At 42.2% G+C, this 14,527-nt stretch overlaps 1 protein-coding gene across 1 annotated transcript in view; it reads left to right on the top strand.

The window, feature by feature from the left end:
* Positions 1-14,527, top strand: part of lysmd2 (LysM, putative peptidoglycan-binding, domain containing 2) — a 57,992-nt gene that overhangs the window by 23,839 nt on the left and 19,626 nt on the right. The window contains exon 2 of the mRNA XM_078241356.1: positions 10,389-10,729. Within this exon, the coding sequence (XP_078097482.1) occupies positions 10,389-10,729 (341 nt within the window). The remainder of the gene's footprint in view (positions 1-10,388; positions 10,730-14,527) is intronic.

The raw sequence follows: 14,527 nt of genomic DNA, 5'->3' as shown, positions 1-14,527 counted from the left end.
ACTTCAAATATTGAATTTCCATTCTGTGAAAGTGTGTGTGTGTGTGTTCATGATAGTTTTGTGGCATTAAATAGCACTCAAGGTTACTGTTGTATCAACAGAAAGGCATACAACGTACCTGAAGAAAATTTGCATCTGTAAATTGATGTTGCTGCACTCAGAGAGCTGATACCCCAACTGGCTAGATAAAATCTCACTTGGAATGGAAAATAGACCATTTACTTTTTTTTCTTTTTGGTATACTGTCTCGCCAGACTTGGCAGTTCTTTCAGATCCTGTCATTCTGCTTGTGAGAGACTGGGCAGTGAGTTCTAATAGTTTTCTAATTGTTACGTCAACAGTAACCCATTTAATTTAATTGGGTTACTGTTATAATTATAAAATATAGGTCTGTCTCTCTGTGGGTTATTAGCAGGGTTGGGCATCACAGTTGAAGTCCAATCTTGTTCTCAGCTAACGTTGCACTCTGATTTTTCTGGCTTGTCCCAGGAAAGTCTGAACAGGCGGAGCTTGTTTCTCTTGAAAAGAGAAGGCGGAAGGTGTGACCTGATGGGGATCGTTAAGGTTATGAACAGATTTTAATCAGTAGGATGTAGAAAAAAATCTTTCTACTTGTTGGGTATCTAAAACTTGGAGTCATATTATAAGGTGGTCACTGGAATAATTAAGCACGGGCATTTTGGGATGGCATCGCATGCTGGCCTTGCTGGCGTAATTCACATCCCATGAATGAATTAAGAAATGAAGTAAATCCAATAGGAAATTCAGGAGAAACATCTATATCCAAAGAGTGATAAGGTTATGGATGTGCTGTAACACCGAGTGTTTGTTTGAGGCAAATAGCAGAATTGCAGAATGGTTACAGCGCAGAATGAGGCCGTTCAGCCCGTCATGTCACTTGATCTCTCAAAGGAGCAATTCACCCAGTGTCAATTCCTCACCTTCACCCCATCCCCCTGCATTTTCAAATAACCCAATCTCCTCTTCAATGTCTCAATTGCACCTGCCTCCAAAGATGCAGATATGTATTTAAGGGGAAGCTAAATGAGTACATCAGAGAGGAGAGGGTCAAAGACATGCTAATAGACTGAGGTGAAGAGGGGTAGAAGGAGGCTCATGTGGAGCAGAAACGCTGGTGTCATCAGTTTGGCCAAATGTCCTCCTGCTTTGCTGTAATTTTGACTCCGGGTGGAGGATTGTTGACTAACATTTTTTTGACACCCTTCTCTTTCCCTGTGCAACCTGGGGGGCATGGGCTAATTGTAATGTGTTCCACTTCTGCTGTGACTGACATGTAAAGACCAAGAATTGAAAATAGGACCTTCCTACTTTTTGTAGTTTGGAAGTGATTCAGTAATTGAGCTGCTGGTGAAGCAATCAATATGTATTTTCCTAAAATCTTTGCCTGCAACATTCTTTGCAGGTATCTGGTCCCTGAAAAGCCAGAGTCGTTCTAATGTCTCAGTACTTTACCTCTCTGTTCATGTTTTTCTATAACGTTGCATTTCTAATGTGTCAATTACTAGGGGGCACAGGTTTAAGGTGCGAAGGGCAAGGTTTAAAGGAGGTGTACGAGGCAAGTTTTTTACACAGAGGGTGGTGGGTGCCTGGAACTCGCTGCTGGGGGAGGTAGTGGAAACAGATACGATAGTGACTTTTAAGGGGCGTCTTGACAAATACATGAATAGGATGGGAATAGAATGATACGGTCCCCGGAAGGGTAGGGGGTTTTAGTTCAGTCGGGCAGAATGGTCGGTGCAGGCTCAGAGGACCAAAGGGCCTGTTCCTGTGCTGTAATTTTCTTTGTTCAGTTTTGTCCATTAACTGTCTCTCTTTGCCCCGCATGAATTTCTTCTCCTTCAGTTTTGAAGGCGTTGCAGGCCCCTGCTTGGGGAATGGTACACTAGGGAAAAGCCACTGTCAGCAGCTTGTCCAAATGGCCATTCTTCATTGGTGAGCTTAGGAAGTGAATGCCAGCAATCTGTTCAACCATGGGAGGAGTATCATCGCTGAGTCTGACTGTATTTGCATGTAAATTTTCCTGCAGGAGTCACTGGATAGTTGTCAAGGAGCTGGTGCTGAGGCTGTTGTGTGACACTACAGCTAAGATCAATGCACAGAAACTGGGGAGTTGAACCTGGACTCAGTAGATCTAGATGGCTTCTTGATATCACTTGCCGACTGGGCCATTGAGGCAGCTTACTCTTAGTTATTTGAAGGAAATTAATCCTCATATACCACGAATGAATAAAAATGATAGTGATCAGATACTTTGTCCGGAATATCATCCAGAAAGAAGATGGATAAGGATGGACATTATTTAAGATCTTCAAAATGCCTTCTTTATGTAGATGATGTTCAATTCAAAATATTAAAAGTATTTTTGAGGTGAACACAATACAAGAAAGAGAAGCAGGAGTAAGTCACCAGGCCCTTCAAGCCTGCCCCGCCATTCAATACAATCATGGTTGATCTATGCAGGCCTCAACTCCTTTTCTGTGCCATTTCCCCTTGCTGTCTATTCCTCCATCTATCAAATATTTATCCACCTCCATCTTAAATACTTCTAATGATCCAGCCTCCACCACTCTTTGGGGTAGAGAATTCCAGAGATTAGCCACCCTCAGAAGAAATTTCTGCACACCTCAGTTTTAAATGACCGGTCCTTTATCTTTTATGTCCCCTTGTTCGAGACTCTCCACTAGTGAAAACATCTCACCACCCTGTCAAGCCCCCTACGTTTGAATAAGGCCACCCCTCACTCTTCTAAACTCCAAGGAATTTCAAATCCCTTTTGCAAGAACTTCTTTATTAAGTGATAAATAGCTTGCTAGGCAGGGGAGTGGAGTTAACTATTAGTGTTATTTAAAGTACAATTGTGTGTTAGTGTTGGTGGGTTAGCGATGAGCTTTAATGGACAGAATAACCTTTTCATGATCATCACTTCTTGTAATGAATGGTGGATTTATGTGGGGTTTGAGACTGTACGTGCACTCATTCTTGTGCCAAACGGAAGATATAGTGTCTTAAGACTTGGCACTACGTGCAACATTGTGATACATCATTTCCATTGATTTGCTCCATTTATATTCGCTGCAGCAGAATGATGATGTCTTTTTAAGTACTGGGTTACTGATGAAAGCTTGACGCGCTGAAGGCATTTTTGACATAGTAGTCTTTTTAGCGAAGGAGGAAATCGGCTGGCAAATCAAAATTGAAACCTGAAGTGGATATTCAGCAAATGTGCATGAATCGTGCTATCATCCAGGCAGTAAGATTACTCCTCTCTCTGAAATGGCCTGAGGAGCCTGTCAGCTTTTAAGGCAGTCTTTTTTTTAAAAAAAAAGACCGTAAGATGTGGACGCAGAAGTAGGCCATTTGGCCCATCAAGTCTGCTCTGCCATTCAATGAAAGGCAGATTTCATAGAATTTGCTCTGTCTTCCATTCTATTTGTTTCATCCAACCCCATTAAACGTGCTTACACCGGCAAAAAGGTTGAGAACCAGCGGACACCAGCTTACGGTGAACGGCAAAGGAACCAAATGTGACATGAGAAAATGTTTTACGTGGCGAGCTGTTAGGATCTGGAATGCCCTGCTTGAAAGGGTGGTGGAGGCAGATTCCGTTGTGGCTGTCAAAGAGCATTGGATAATTACTTGTAGAGAAAAGATTTACAGAACAATGGTGCAAAGGTGAGGGCTAGGTTTCTGCTCTTGCAGAGAGCAGCACAGATGTAATAGGCCTCCTTCTGTGCTGTAACCATTCTGTGATTCTATAACATATCCTTCTATTCCTATTTTGCCTCGTACTTACCTATCTTCCCCTTAAATGCATCTGATCGACCCTACACTTAGTTGTAGATTTTCCTGCAGGAGCTGCTGGATAGTTGTCAAGGAGCGGGGCACTGAGGCTTGCGTGTGACACTACAGTTAAGATCTGTGTACTACACAGAGACTGGGAAATTGAACCTGGACTCCGTAAATCTGGATGACTCCCTTGATACCACCTGAGCCGTTGATAGCTACTCTTAGTTTCTTGAAGGAAATTAAATGTCAAAAACGTTCAACTGTTATACAAAGTAAAATATTATGTTTGATAAGATTAGGGAAGTGCAAGCTCTACAAAGGGAAACAGAATTTTCATTTATTTAATGTCTTTCATGACCTCAGGAAATCCCAAAATGTGTTACACTGTGTTAAGTTACTTTTGGGGTGTTGTCACAGTTGCAATGCAAACATGATAACCAATTGGTGCACAGCAAGCTCCCGCAAACAGCAACATAATGATCAGACACACTGCCCAGAATATCTGGAAAAAACATGATTAAGGCTGTACATCATTTAAGATTTTAAAAATATTATTTAAATAGATAAGTTTAACTCAATATTAAAAGTAGATGTTGAGAAGAACTTCTTTATTTGCTGATAAATAACTCAGCCGCTTGCTTTGCACACTTAGAATCATAGAATCCCTACAGTGCAAGAGGAGGCCATTCGGTCTATCGAGTAAGCAACGACGACAATCCCACCCAGGTTCTATCCCCATAACTCCATGTTTACTCTACTAATTCCCCTGACACTAAGGGGCAATTTAGCATGACCAATCAACCTAACCTGCACATTTTTGGGACTCCACACAGACAGAATTGAACCCGGGTCCGTGGCGATGTGAGGCAGCAGTGCTAACCACTGAATTAATGCTAACCACTGTTACGCTAATTCTCCTGAATTAACATAACACTCAGATTTTATGTTTCCAACATGCTTAGAAATTCTTGTTCACTCCGTGTTACTGTTGTAACGTAGAACATCCTAGTCAATAGAAGCTACAGGTTATGATTAATGAATACATTATAAATAATGGATGCCTCGAGTGACTACATATGCATGACTGGGGATAGATTGCTAGGCAGCAGTTTTGTCAAATGTTTATTAGTTAGATTGCTGCTGTCTTATTTGATGCCACTCATTTATTTCAAAAAAATTATGTTGTTTCCTAGTTACCAAGTATTAGCAAGATTTCATTGTTGGGTAGATCATGGATTTTTGGGGAGAAATCTTTGAGAAAACTGAATGTTTGGGGCTTTTCAGAATATTATACTGTCACGGCCTCTTCAGAATGCAAAGGCTGTTCCAGCAGGTCCCTGGCACTGTGAAGCACAGTAAGAAGTCTCACAACACCAGGTTAAAGTCCAACAGGTTTATTTGGTAGCACAAGCCACAAGCTTTCGGAGCACTGCCCCTTCATCAGGTGAGTGGGAGTTCTGTTCACAAGCAGGGCATATATAGATACAAACTCAATTTACAAGATAATGGTTGGAATGCGAGTAAATTAGAAAGGAACAAAGACAAAAATGTCGTATTTAAGAGTCCATATATACTTGTTCTATCGCAGACGCACGTGTTCCTTTTCTCTCTCGGCTACCATCTGGTGATCCCTGAATGAAACTATCTCTCCTTGGAAAAGGAAAAATCAGCAGTTATGTAAAACCTTCAAAATGCCTTTCTGAATGCAATTGATCCAGCCCTTTTGAATGGTGTCATTTGATGTCAGATCAACTACCTTCTCCTGGAATACATTCCACAGAAGACTATCAGGCTGTAATCTAGTTTGGATGATCCAGATCATAAGATAATGGTCGTGTGCGACATTTCAAAAATATCTTCTGCACCCAGAGATGCAATTGTAGCCCAAAGCTGTGCAGCAGCACGGTGGCACGGTGGTTAGCACTGCTGCTTCACAGCAGACGCTACGACAACGGCTGAATGAACACCGCTCGATAATCACCAGGCAGGAGTGTTCTTTCTCTTCCTGTGGGGGAACACTTCAGCAGTCACGGGCATTCAGCCTCTGATCTTCAGGTAAGCGTTCTCCAAGGCGGCCTTTGACTCACGACAATGCAAAATTGCTGAGCAAAAACTGATAGCCAAGTTCCGCACACATGAGAACGGCCTCAACCAGGATCTTGGCTTCATGTCACGCTATCTGTAACCCCCACGACTTGCCTGGGCTTGCAAAATCTCACTAACTGTCCTGGCTGGAGACAATACACATCTCTTTAACCTGTGCTTAACCCTCTCTCCACTCACATTGTCTGTACCTTTAAGACTTGATTACCTGTAAAGACTCGCATTCCAACCATTATCTTGTAAACTGAGTTTGTATCTATATATGCCCTGTTTGTGAACAGAACTCCCACTCACCTGATGAAGGGGCAGTGCTCCGAAAGCTTGTGGCTTGTGCAACCAAATAAACCTGTTGGACTTTAACCTGGTGTTGTGAGACTTCTTACTGTGCTTCACAGTGCCAGGGACCTGCCCGGGTTCGATTCTGGCCTCTGGTCATTGTCTGTGTGGCGTTTTCACATTCTCCCCATGTCTGTGTGGGTTTCCTCTGGGTGCTCCGGTTTCCTCCCACAGCCCAAAGATGTGCGGGTTAGGTTGATTGGCCATGCTAAATTGACCCTAGTGTTGGGGGATTAGATGGGTAAATATCTGTGGTTACACGGATAGGGCCTGGGTGGGATTGTGGTTGGCGGGGTCTTGATGGGTCGAACGGGCCTCCTTCTGCACTGTAGGGATTCTATTGTCTCAGCTACTTACTGTTTTCACACAATATAGAACAGGAATTGGCCATTTAGCCTCTCAAACTTGTTATGCTGGTCAATTGGATTATGGCTGAATTGTGCTCTACAGATTTATGATACAGTCTCGCCGAATCATTGATCATTTTAAAAATTGCTCTTGATGTAAAACTTTGTACATCAACCAGTGTACTTAGTGTAGCTGATGTGTAATGACCCGTGTGTCCAAGGAATAACAATTATTGATATGCTGCAGATAAATTGAATAATAATCTACATTTGAAGTAATTATAAAGACTTACCACTGTTTTTCACAGCGGTTCTTCAATAATTAAAATTTTAAAAACTATTTGGATGCTAATTTGAGTTGTAAATGCACACAGGAAAATTGATTATTAAGGTTATAGCTGGTGTCGGTTGCTGCCTAGCACAGGAGGGAGATGAAGAGCTCTAGCTGATGAGCGATCAACATCCATTTACATTACTGTGATATCTTAAACTTATTAATATGAATGTTGTAAAAGTTTAGAGGCAATTATTCAGAGTACCCAATTTGTTTTAGTGCGTCTGTGACATGGACTTGAATCTGGGTCAAATCCAGTGATATAAATCTCTTGTAAATCTCTTCCGCTTGTGTATTCCAACCATACCCTTGACATTGGTGAGCTATTAGCCCACCGTGTTGATTTTGTACAGTGAGTGACTGCGTGAGGTCCTGCTGGAAGGAGCATTGGAGTTCTGCATTTGGCAACGGGGCAAAGGGATTTCCATTGCAGGAACAAACACCTCGGGGCTAATGGGGTACCCAGAACTTTTAAATGATTTAAATTCTGAAGTGCCTGTGAATATTTCTGTAACGCAACATGTTTTTTAGGTACAGTAATATGTGAGCTTAATGAAAAGATGAGTTTCTGCTCGTGCTCACTAACGTGGAGCTGTGCAGTGGCAGTGCTATGCTCCAGAAAATACTAAAATAGAGTACATTAGAATAGAGCAAATATGCTGGAAAACATGGTTTTGGTTACAGATTATAGTTACATTTACTGAAAATTATGGGCCAGCAAGGACCCATAACTTTGCGGTTGTACTGTAACGTCTGTACTTTCTGTCTGTGTTTAGAATGTCTGTGACCTGTGGCATCAGAAACTTACTGTGGCACAGAGTAATTTGAGTATATTTGAATATTGCTGAAAAATGATATTCAGTCAAGGCTATCCACAAGAACTAGAAGCAGGCGTAGACCACCAGGCCCTTCAAGCCTGCTCCGCCATTCAGTGCAATCATGGCTGATCTATGCTGGCCCCAACTCCTTTTCTGTGCCATTTCCCCATTGCCCTCTGTTCCACGATTTATCAAATATTTATCTACCTGCATTTTAAATACTTCTAATGACCCAGCCTACACCATTCTTTCGGGCAGAGAATTCCAGAGATTAACCAGCCTCTGCATGAAGAAATTTCTACGCACCTCAGTTTTAAATGACTGGCCCTTTATCTCGTAGCCATGCGCTCTTGTCCTACACTCTCCCATTAGTGAAAACATCTCAACATCCACCCTGTCAAGCCCTCTCAGGATCTTATATTTTGAATAAGGCCACTCCTCACTCTTCTAAACTCCCAAGGAATACAAACCCAGATTATTTAGTTTCTCTTCATAGGACAATTCTCTCATCCCAGGAATTAGCTTTGTGAATCTCCTTTGGACTGCCTCCAATGTTAGAATATCCGTTTTTAGGTAAGGGTAAAACTGTATGCAGTATTCCAGGTGAGGCATCACCAACATTCTGTACAATTGCAACAAAACCTCCCTATTTTTAAACTTTATTTTACAATAAAGCCTGTTTGCCTTTCTTAACTACTTGTTGGACCTTCTTGCTAACCTTTTGTGATTTATGTACTAGAACACCTAGATCCCAATGTAATTCACTCACCTGCAGTCTCTCTCCATCTAGATAATTTGCCTTTGGATTCCTCCTACCAAAGTGCATGACTTCACACTTCCCCAGTCTATATCCCGTTGCAGAATCACAATATCCAAGACGCAGCCTTCAATGCAAGTGGCCTTGACACCATTCCGAAACACGCTAGACTCCACCATCTCAGCACAACCCCAGCTCGCCACGAGGTTGAAAAAGCCATCTGGGTCGTTTGAATCATACCTGGAATGAAACATCTTATGCTTACCTATGCCAAATTCAAAGTGCAAAACCTATGGTCTAGGTTGACTTCAGAAAATACCTTGGAGTTTTTGACCTGGATTATAACAGCATTGAAATTCATGTCCCACGTTACTCATTTGTGTTATAGGCAGGACATCTTTTTGGCTTGACAGCAGCATCCTGTTTGTGACAAATGTTAAAAATTGTGCTGACAACCAATTTAAGATCGTTAATCAGGTTCGCAGTGTGGCATATTTGCATATATGGAAGCTTATATACATTAATACACAGGGCCCTTTCCTTTGCAGACAAAAAGAACATATACACTTGATGCTTCAGCTCAGCAAAATAAGCGATAGTCATTAGCTGGTTTATTCCACAGGGCAGTCCCATGGCCAATCAGAGTCGAGCTGCCTGGTTTAAATTTCAATTAATGCTTGCCAGTTAACCGTCAGTCACCATTACCTAGCAATGCCTCTACCAATCAGTGCCCACTTACCAATCAATCCACACTCTTTCTCTTACAGTATAAATCATTGGTATTCTTGCGATTGTCCTGATGAGTGCAAGACAAAAAGCTTCTCTAACATGTCTTTCTTCAGCAATGCTCAAGTTCTGTACTGCCAAATGACTTGTTGAGTATATTTCTTTACGTACCAATTTAAAGTTTAGTGAGGGCTGATCATCAAGGCAAAGGATGTTGGTGCTGTATGATTGAAGACTATGATTTGAGGTTTGCTGTTTTCCTGGGAGGTCAGGTAGAGCACAATCAGTGGCATAGTGGTATTGTCACTGGAATAATAAGAGACCCAGGGAAAGATCTGGGGACCCGGGTTCAAATCCCACCACGGCAGATGGTGAATTCAATAAAAACAAAATCTGGAATGAAAAGTCTAATGCAACATTGTTATAAAAACCCATCTGGCCCACTAATGTCCTTTAAGAAAAGAAATCTGCCGTCCTTACCTGGCCTACATGTAACTCCAGCAATGTGGTTGACCCTTAAATGCCCTTTGAAATGGAGTTCAGTTAAGGATGGGTTATAAATTCTGGCCAAACCAGCAACACCCAAACCCTGTAAATAAAATAATCAGCATCTATAATAAATCGCTAAAGTGTACCCTGTGCTGCAGCACTGTGACACTTCTTCCAATTCCCAACCAATTATTCTTGTAACCCTTTTTTAGAATTGGATTGACATTGCTCAAGTTCAACCCACCAAGAAACATTACAGCCAAATGATGAAGAAAGTTTCATCGTACCAATTTGGATTTGAGTCGGGGCCCCAGAGGAGAAAGGCCAGCGTCTTGGGCACTGTCTTTGTACCAACTTAATGCTCATGGAATGCCTGCTAAATTCACTTTTCTTTGGTAGTTCCTCAGGGTCGAGGATGACATGCTTCCACTCTGGGTAATTGGGTTCTTCGATGGCTGAATAGTCCAATCCTGGAGCTGCAGACTCTGCTACAGGTTTGGCAGGTGGTGTTTGATGAGGCGGGTGGGTGGGACACTCTGGATTCTGTGTAATTCTCAAGTAAAATTTAGGCTAAAATATACTTTGAGCTTCAAAATACAGGACAGGTAGGATATTGTAAAACGGTCATGTTGTTAAGATGTTAATAACATTTGTCAACAATTTTATTCTAGATGGAGCAAATAAAAAGGACAAATAAACTCTTCACAAGTGATTGCATATTCCTAAGGAAAACCCTTATTATTCCAGTCATATCTGAGAAAGGGTTACTATTTAATGGACTGAACTCATTGGAATCTCCTGAGAATGAATCCAGGGAGATGTACACTCTGAGTGATGAAAGGCCGCTGAGTATGGAAGAAGAAAGCTCTACATCCCCGAGTCCTGAAGATCCTGACAGCAAACCCATTCACCCTGAGGAACTGTCTGCCAAAGACTTCTTACAGAGACTGGACTTGCAGATTAAACTGTCAACGCAAGCAGCTGCTAAGACCATACAGGAAGATAATCATGGGTAATTATATTCCAAATAGCAGTGCAGTTTATATGACTTCTGGATAATATATTTACAGTTATTAAATTTGAATTTTGAATTATGAAGTATCACGTCAGCTTTTTGGTGTCGCTCGGTATATGTGCTCTGCCTGAAGACAAGTCTTGGCTTATTGCTTCCTGATGCTTCATCCTGAGCTATTTTCTTGGCAGTTTTTATCAGCAGTGGTTTGTCATTGCCTTCTACTCTCAGGGACAGGATGAAGAGGCATGGTCCCTAGTCCACCTCAGCTGGACTGGGAATCGAACCCACACTGTTGCTGTTATTCTGAAGCACACTCTAGCCATCTAGCCAACTGAGCTAACCGACCCCAATTCAACTTATACGTATTGGAAATAATCAGTAATATATTTGGTAAATGTCCATTCTGTAGGTTCTAATGATAGAAAGTTAATTAAACTCTTTGGTTGACCATTGTGCTACCAACATATTCCTATGATTATAGATTATGGATTTAGTCTGAGACCAAAATTTTACAAAGTGGCTGAAATTAGGAGATTTTTTTTGTTCCTTTTTACCATTTCTTGAATACATCAAACACATTTGATGATGTATGTTGCAGATTAAGCTGTTCGAATAAAGCTAATGCTTTCAAATCTTTGGTTAAATCAGGCACCTGTTTAGATTACAATCCATTATAAAAGCAAGTCAAGTGTTAATTTAAAGAGACAATAAGCTTGCATCTGCCAAGTGCACCAAAGAGTTAATTAACCAATTTCGTCATTAAGCAGGAGAGATCTGCAAACAATCAGGTATGCATGCTTACCAGTCTATTAGTAGGTAAAAGCTGACCATTCTCCAATATCTATTATTGCGTCGCTTACACGAGTCATTCCCTGATTTTTGTGGCTCATCCACAATTATATATCGCATAAATTGGATTTAAGTAATGTATTTACATGTGCAATTAATCTTCAGAGAGATTTTAAGTTCTGGAGATGAGAGTCAGTGCTGGGGAATTGGACCTGAGTCAGGTACTGCGCCCCATAATGTGATTCAGCCTTTCTCTCGGAGACATTATTCCACTACAGCATCATGTGTTTTCTCATCTTCTCCACACCAGCCATCCATGTGGGAATCCCAGTGTATTATATTAGGGTTACTATTTCAAGGCCTGCCCTTTTACGAACTGGGGTGACTGTAGTTTTATTTATGTGGATTAACTAAAATGGCCTTCCTCATTAAATTCCTCATTCCTCATTCAATCATCAACCTTGAAATAAAAGTAAAAATATTGCAGATGCTGGAAATCTGAAAAACAGAACTTGCTGGAAAGACTCAGCAGATGGCCTTCCTCATCTGTTTGACGTTGGTTAAAACTGGTTAATTTTATGTTGGATTCTTAAAGCTGACAGCGAGGGGAAAGTTTCCTCTATCTGACAACTGTCCAAATTCAAAGGGAAATATGCCTCTTCCCCTTTTTGCACAGGTGCCCAGAAAAAAAGAAAGTCAGGAGTTCCCTTTTAAACTGTATGTTAATACCGCACCACCTTCCATTTATTTGTCTTTTGTCGGCAAGACTGCTTTGCAGGTTTTGCACCACGATTCTATTTTTCTCCCAGTACTGAATGATTCTCTGAAAATACTATCATTCAAGCTGAAGTTAAGACTCCCCATTGCTTGGTAGAAAGCCAGAGTGCCCCTTGTTTCATTATCCTTTTGGCTGTACAGGGCTGAAGTTAAACCAATTCAATGTAGGAGAAGATTGTAAGCATGTGCGTGTGTGAAAAATGGTAGATTGGGACCTAAGCTGCTCCAAATCTTTAAAAATCAACTGCTTAACTCTGGCTCATGTGACAAATTCAAATAAAATATTATCCTTGGTGTTGCAGTTATTATTGGTGCCTAAACTTTGACCAATAGGATGCAAAGGTCTCTCTGTCAAACCTCTTATGGATGAAATTCTTATTTAATAAATTGGGTCAATATTTAAAAATAAGCAAATCAACTTGAGCGCAAAATGGAAACATGTAGAAGCCCTACAGTGCCGAAGGAGGCCATCGAGTCTGCACCGACCACAATCCCACCCAGGCCCTATCCCCACAGCCCCATGCATTTACCCTAACTTGCCCCCCTAACACTAAGGGGCAATTTAGCATGGCCAATCCACCTACCCCACACATCTCTGGACTGTGGGAGGAAACCGGAGCACTCGGAGGAAACCCATGCTGACCCGGGGAGAACGCGTAGACTCCACACAGACAGTGACCCAAACCGTGAATCGAACCCAGGTCCCTGGCGCTGTGAGGCAGCAGTGCTAACCATTGTGCTACCGTGCTGCCCCATGTACATTTCCGCGATTTTATTCGGTCATTCATAATGGAGGTGATCGGCATTCTTCTGGTTTTTTTCTCATTTAATAGAGGAGTTTCAGGTCTTGTATTCTTGGATTTTGGGCGAAATGTACATAATACTTTCATACTGAAAATGTAGTGATTGCTGTGAATTAACTTGGTTCTGGCAGACCTAGCAGTGAGTGTAAAAGACATGGATCAAAGAGTCTAGTGACAGTGAACCACAGCTTTCCACAGTGTGATTCACCTGCACTTTCAGTTTGTTAGCAGTCAGTCATTATTAACCAACTTATTAGAAGAGTGATATTTTTGACCGCAAGGGCTCTGGCTCTGAATTTCATTGTAAGAAGTCTCACAACACCAGGTTAAAGTCCAACAGGGTTATTTGGTAGCACAAGCTTTCGGAATGTCACTCCTTCAGGTGAGTGAGGAGTTGTGTTCACAAACAGGGCATATATAGACACAAACTCAATTTACAAGATAATGGTTGGAATGCGCGTCTTTACAGATAATCGAGTCTTAAAGCTACAGACAATGTGAGTGGAGAGAGGGTTAAGCACAGGTTAAAGAGATGTGTATTGTCTCCAACCAGGACAGTTAGTGAGATTTTGCAAGCCCAGGCAAATCGTGGGGGTTACAGATAATGTGACATGAACCCAAGATCCCGATTGAGGCCGTCCTCATGTGTGCGGAATTTGGCTATCAGTTTCTGCTCAGCGATTCTGCGTTGTCGTGTGTCGTGAAGGCCACCTTGGAGAACGCTTTACCTGAAGATCAGAGGCTGAATGCCCGTGACTGCTGAAGTGCTCCCCAACAGGAAGAGAACACTCCTGCCTGGTGATTGTTGAGCGGTGTTCATTCATCCGTTGTCGTAGTGTCTGCATGGTTTCCCCAATGTACCATGCCTCGGAACATCTTTTCCTGCAATGTATCAGGTAGACAACGTTGGCCGAGTCGCAAGTGTATGTACCGTGTACCTGGTGGTGTTCTCACGTGAGATGATGGCATCCGTGTCGATGATCCAGCACGTCTTGCAGAGGTTACAGTGGCCGGGTTGTGTGGTGTTGTGGTCACTGTTCTCCTGAAGGCTGGGTAGTTTGCTGCAGACAATGATCTGTTTGAGGTTGTGCGGTTGTTTGAAGGCAAGAAGTGGGGGTGTGGGGATGGCCTTGGTGAGATGTTCGTCTTCATCGATGACATGTTGAAGGCTCCGGAGAAAATGCCGTAGCTTCTCCACTCCCGGGAAGTACTGGACGACGAAGGGTACTCTGTCCGCCGTGTCCCATGTTTGTCTTCTGAGGAGGTCGGTGCGGTTTTTCGCTGTGGCGCGTTGGAACTGTCGATCGATGAGTCGAGCGCCATATCCTGTTCTAATGAGGGCGTCTTTCAGCGTCTGTAGGTGTCTGTTGCGATCCTCCTCATCTGAGCAAGGAATTTCATTCCCAACTTGATTTGAAATGGGCTA

The sequence above is a fragment of the Mustelus asterias genome, chromosome 24 (genome assembly GCF_964213995.1).
Source record: "Mustelus asterias chromosome 24, sMusAst1.hap1.1, whole genome shotgun sequence".
In the NCBI taxonomy this organism is placed as follows: domain Eukaryota; kingdom Metazoa; phylum Chordata; class Chondrichthyes; order Carcharhiniformes; family Triakidae; genus Mustelus; species Mustelus asterias.
This window is presented reverse-complemented; position numbering and strand designations above follow the sequence as displayed.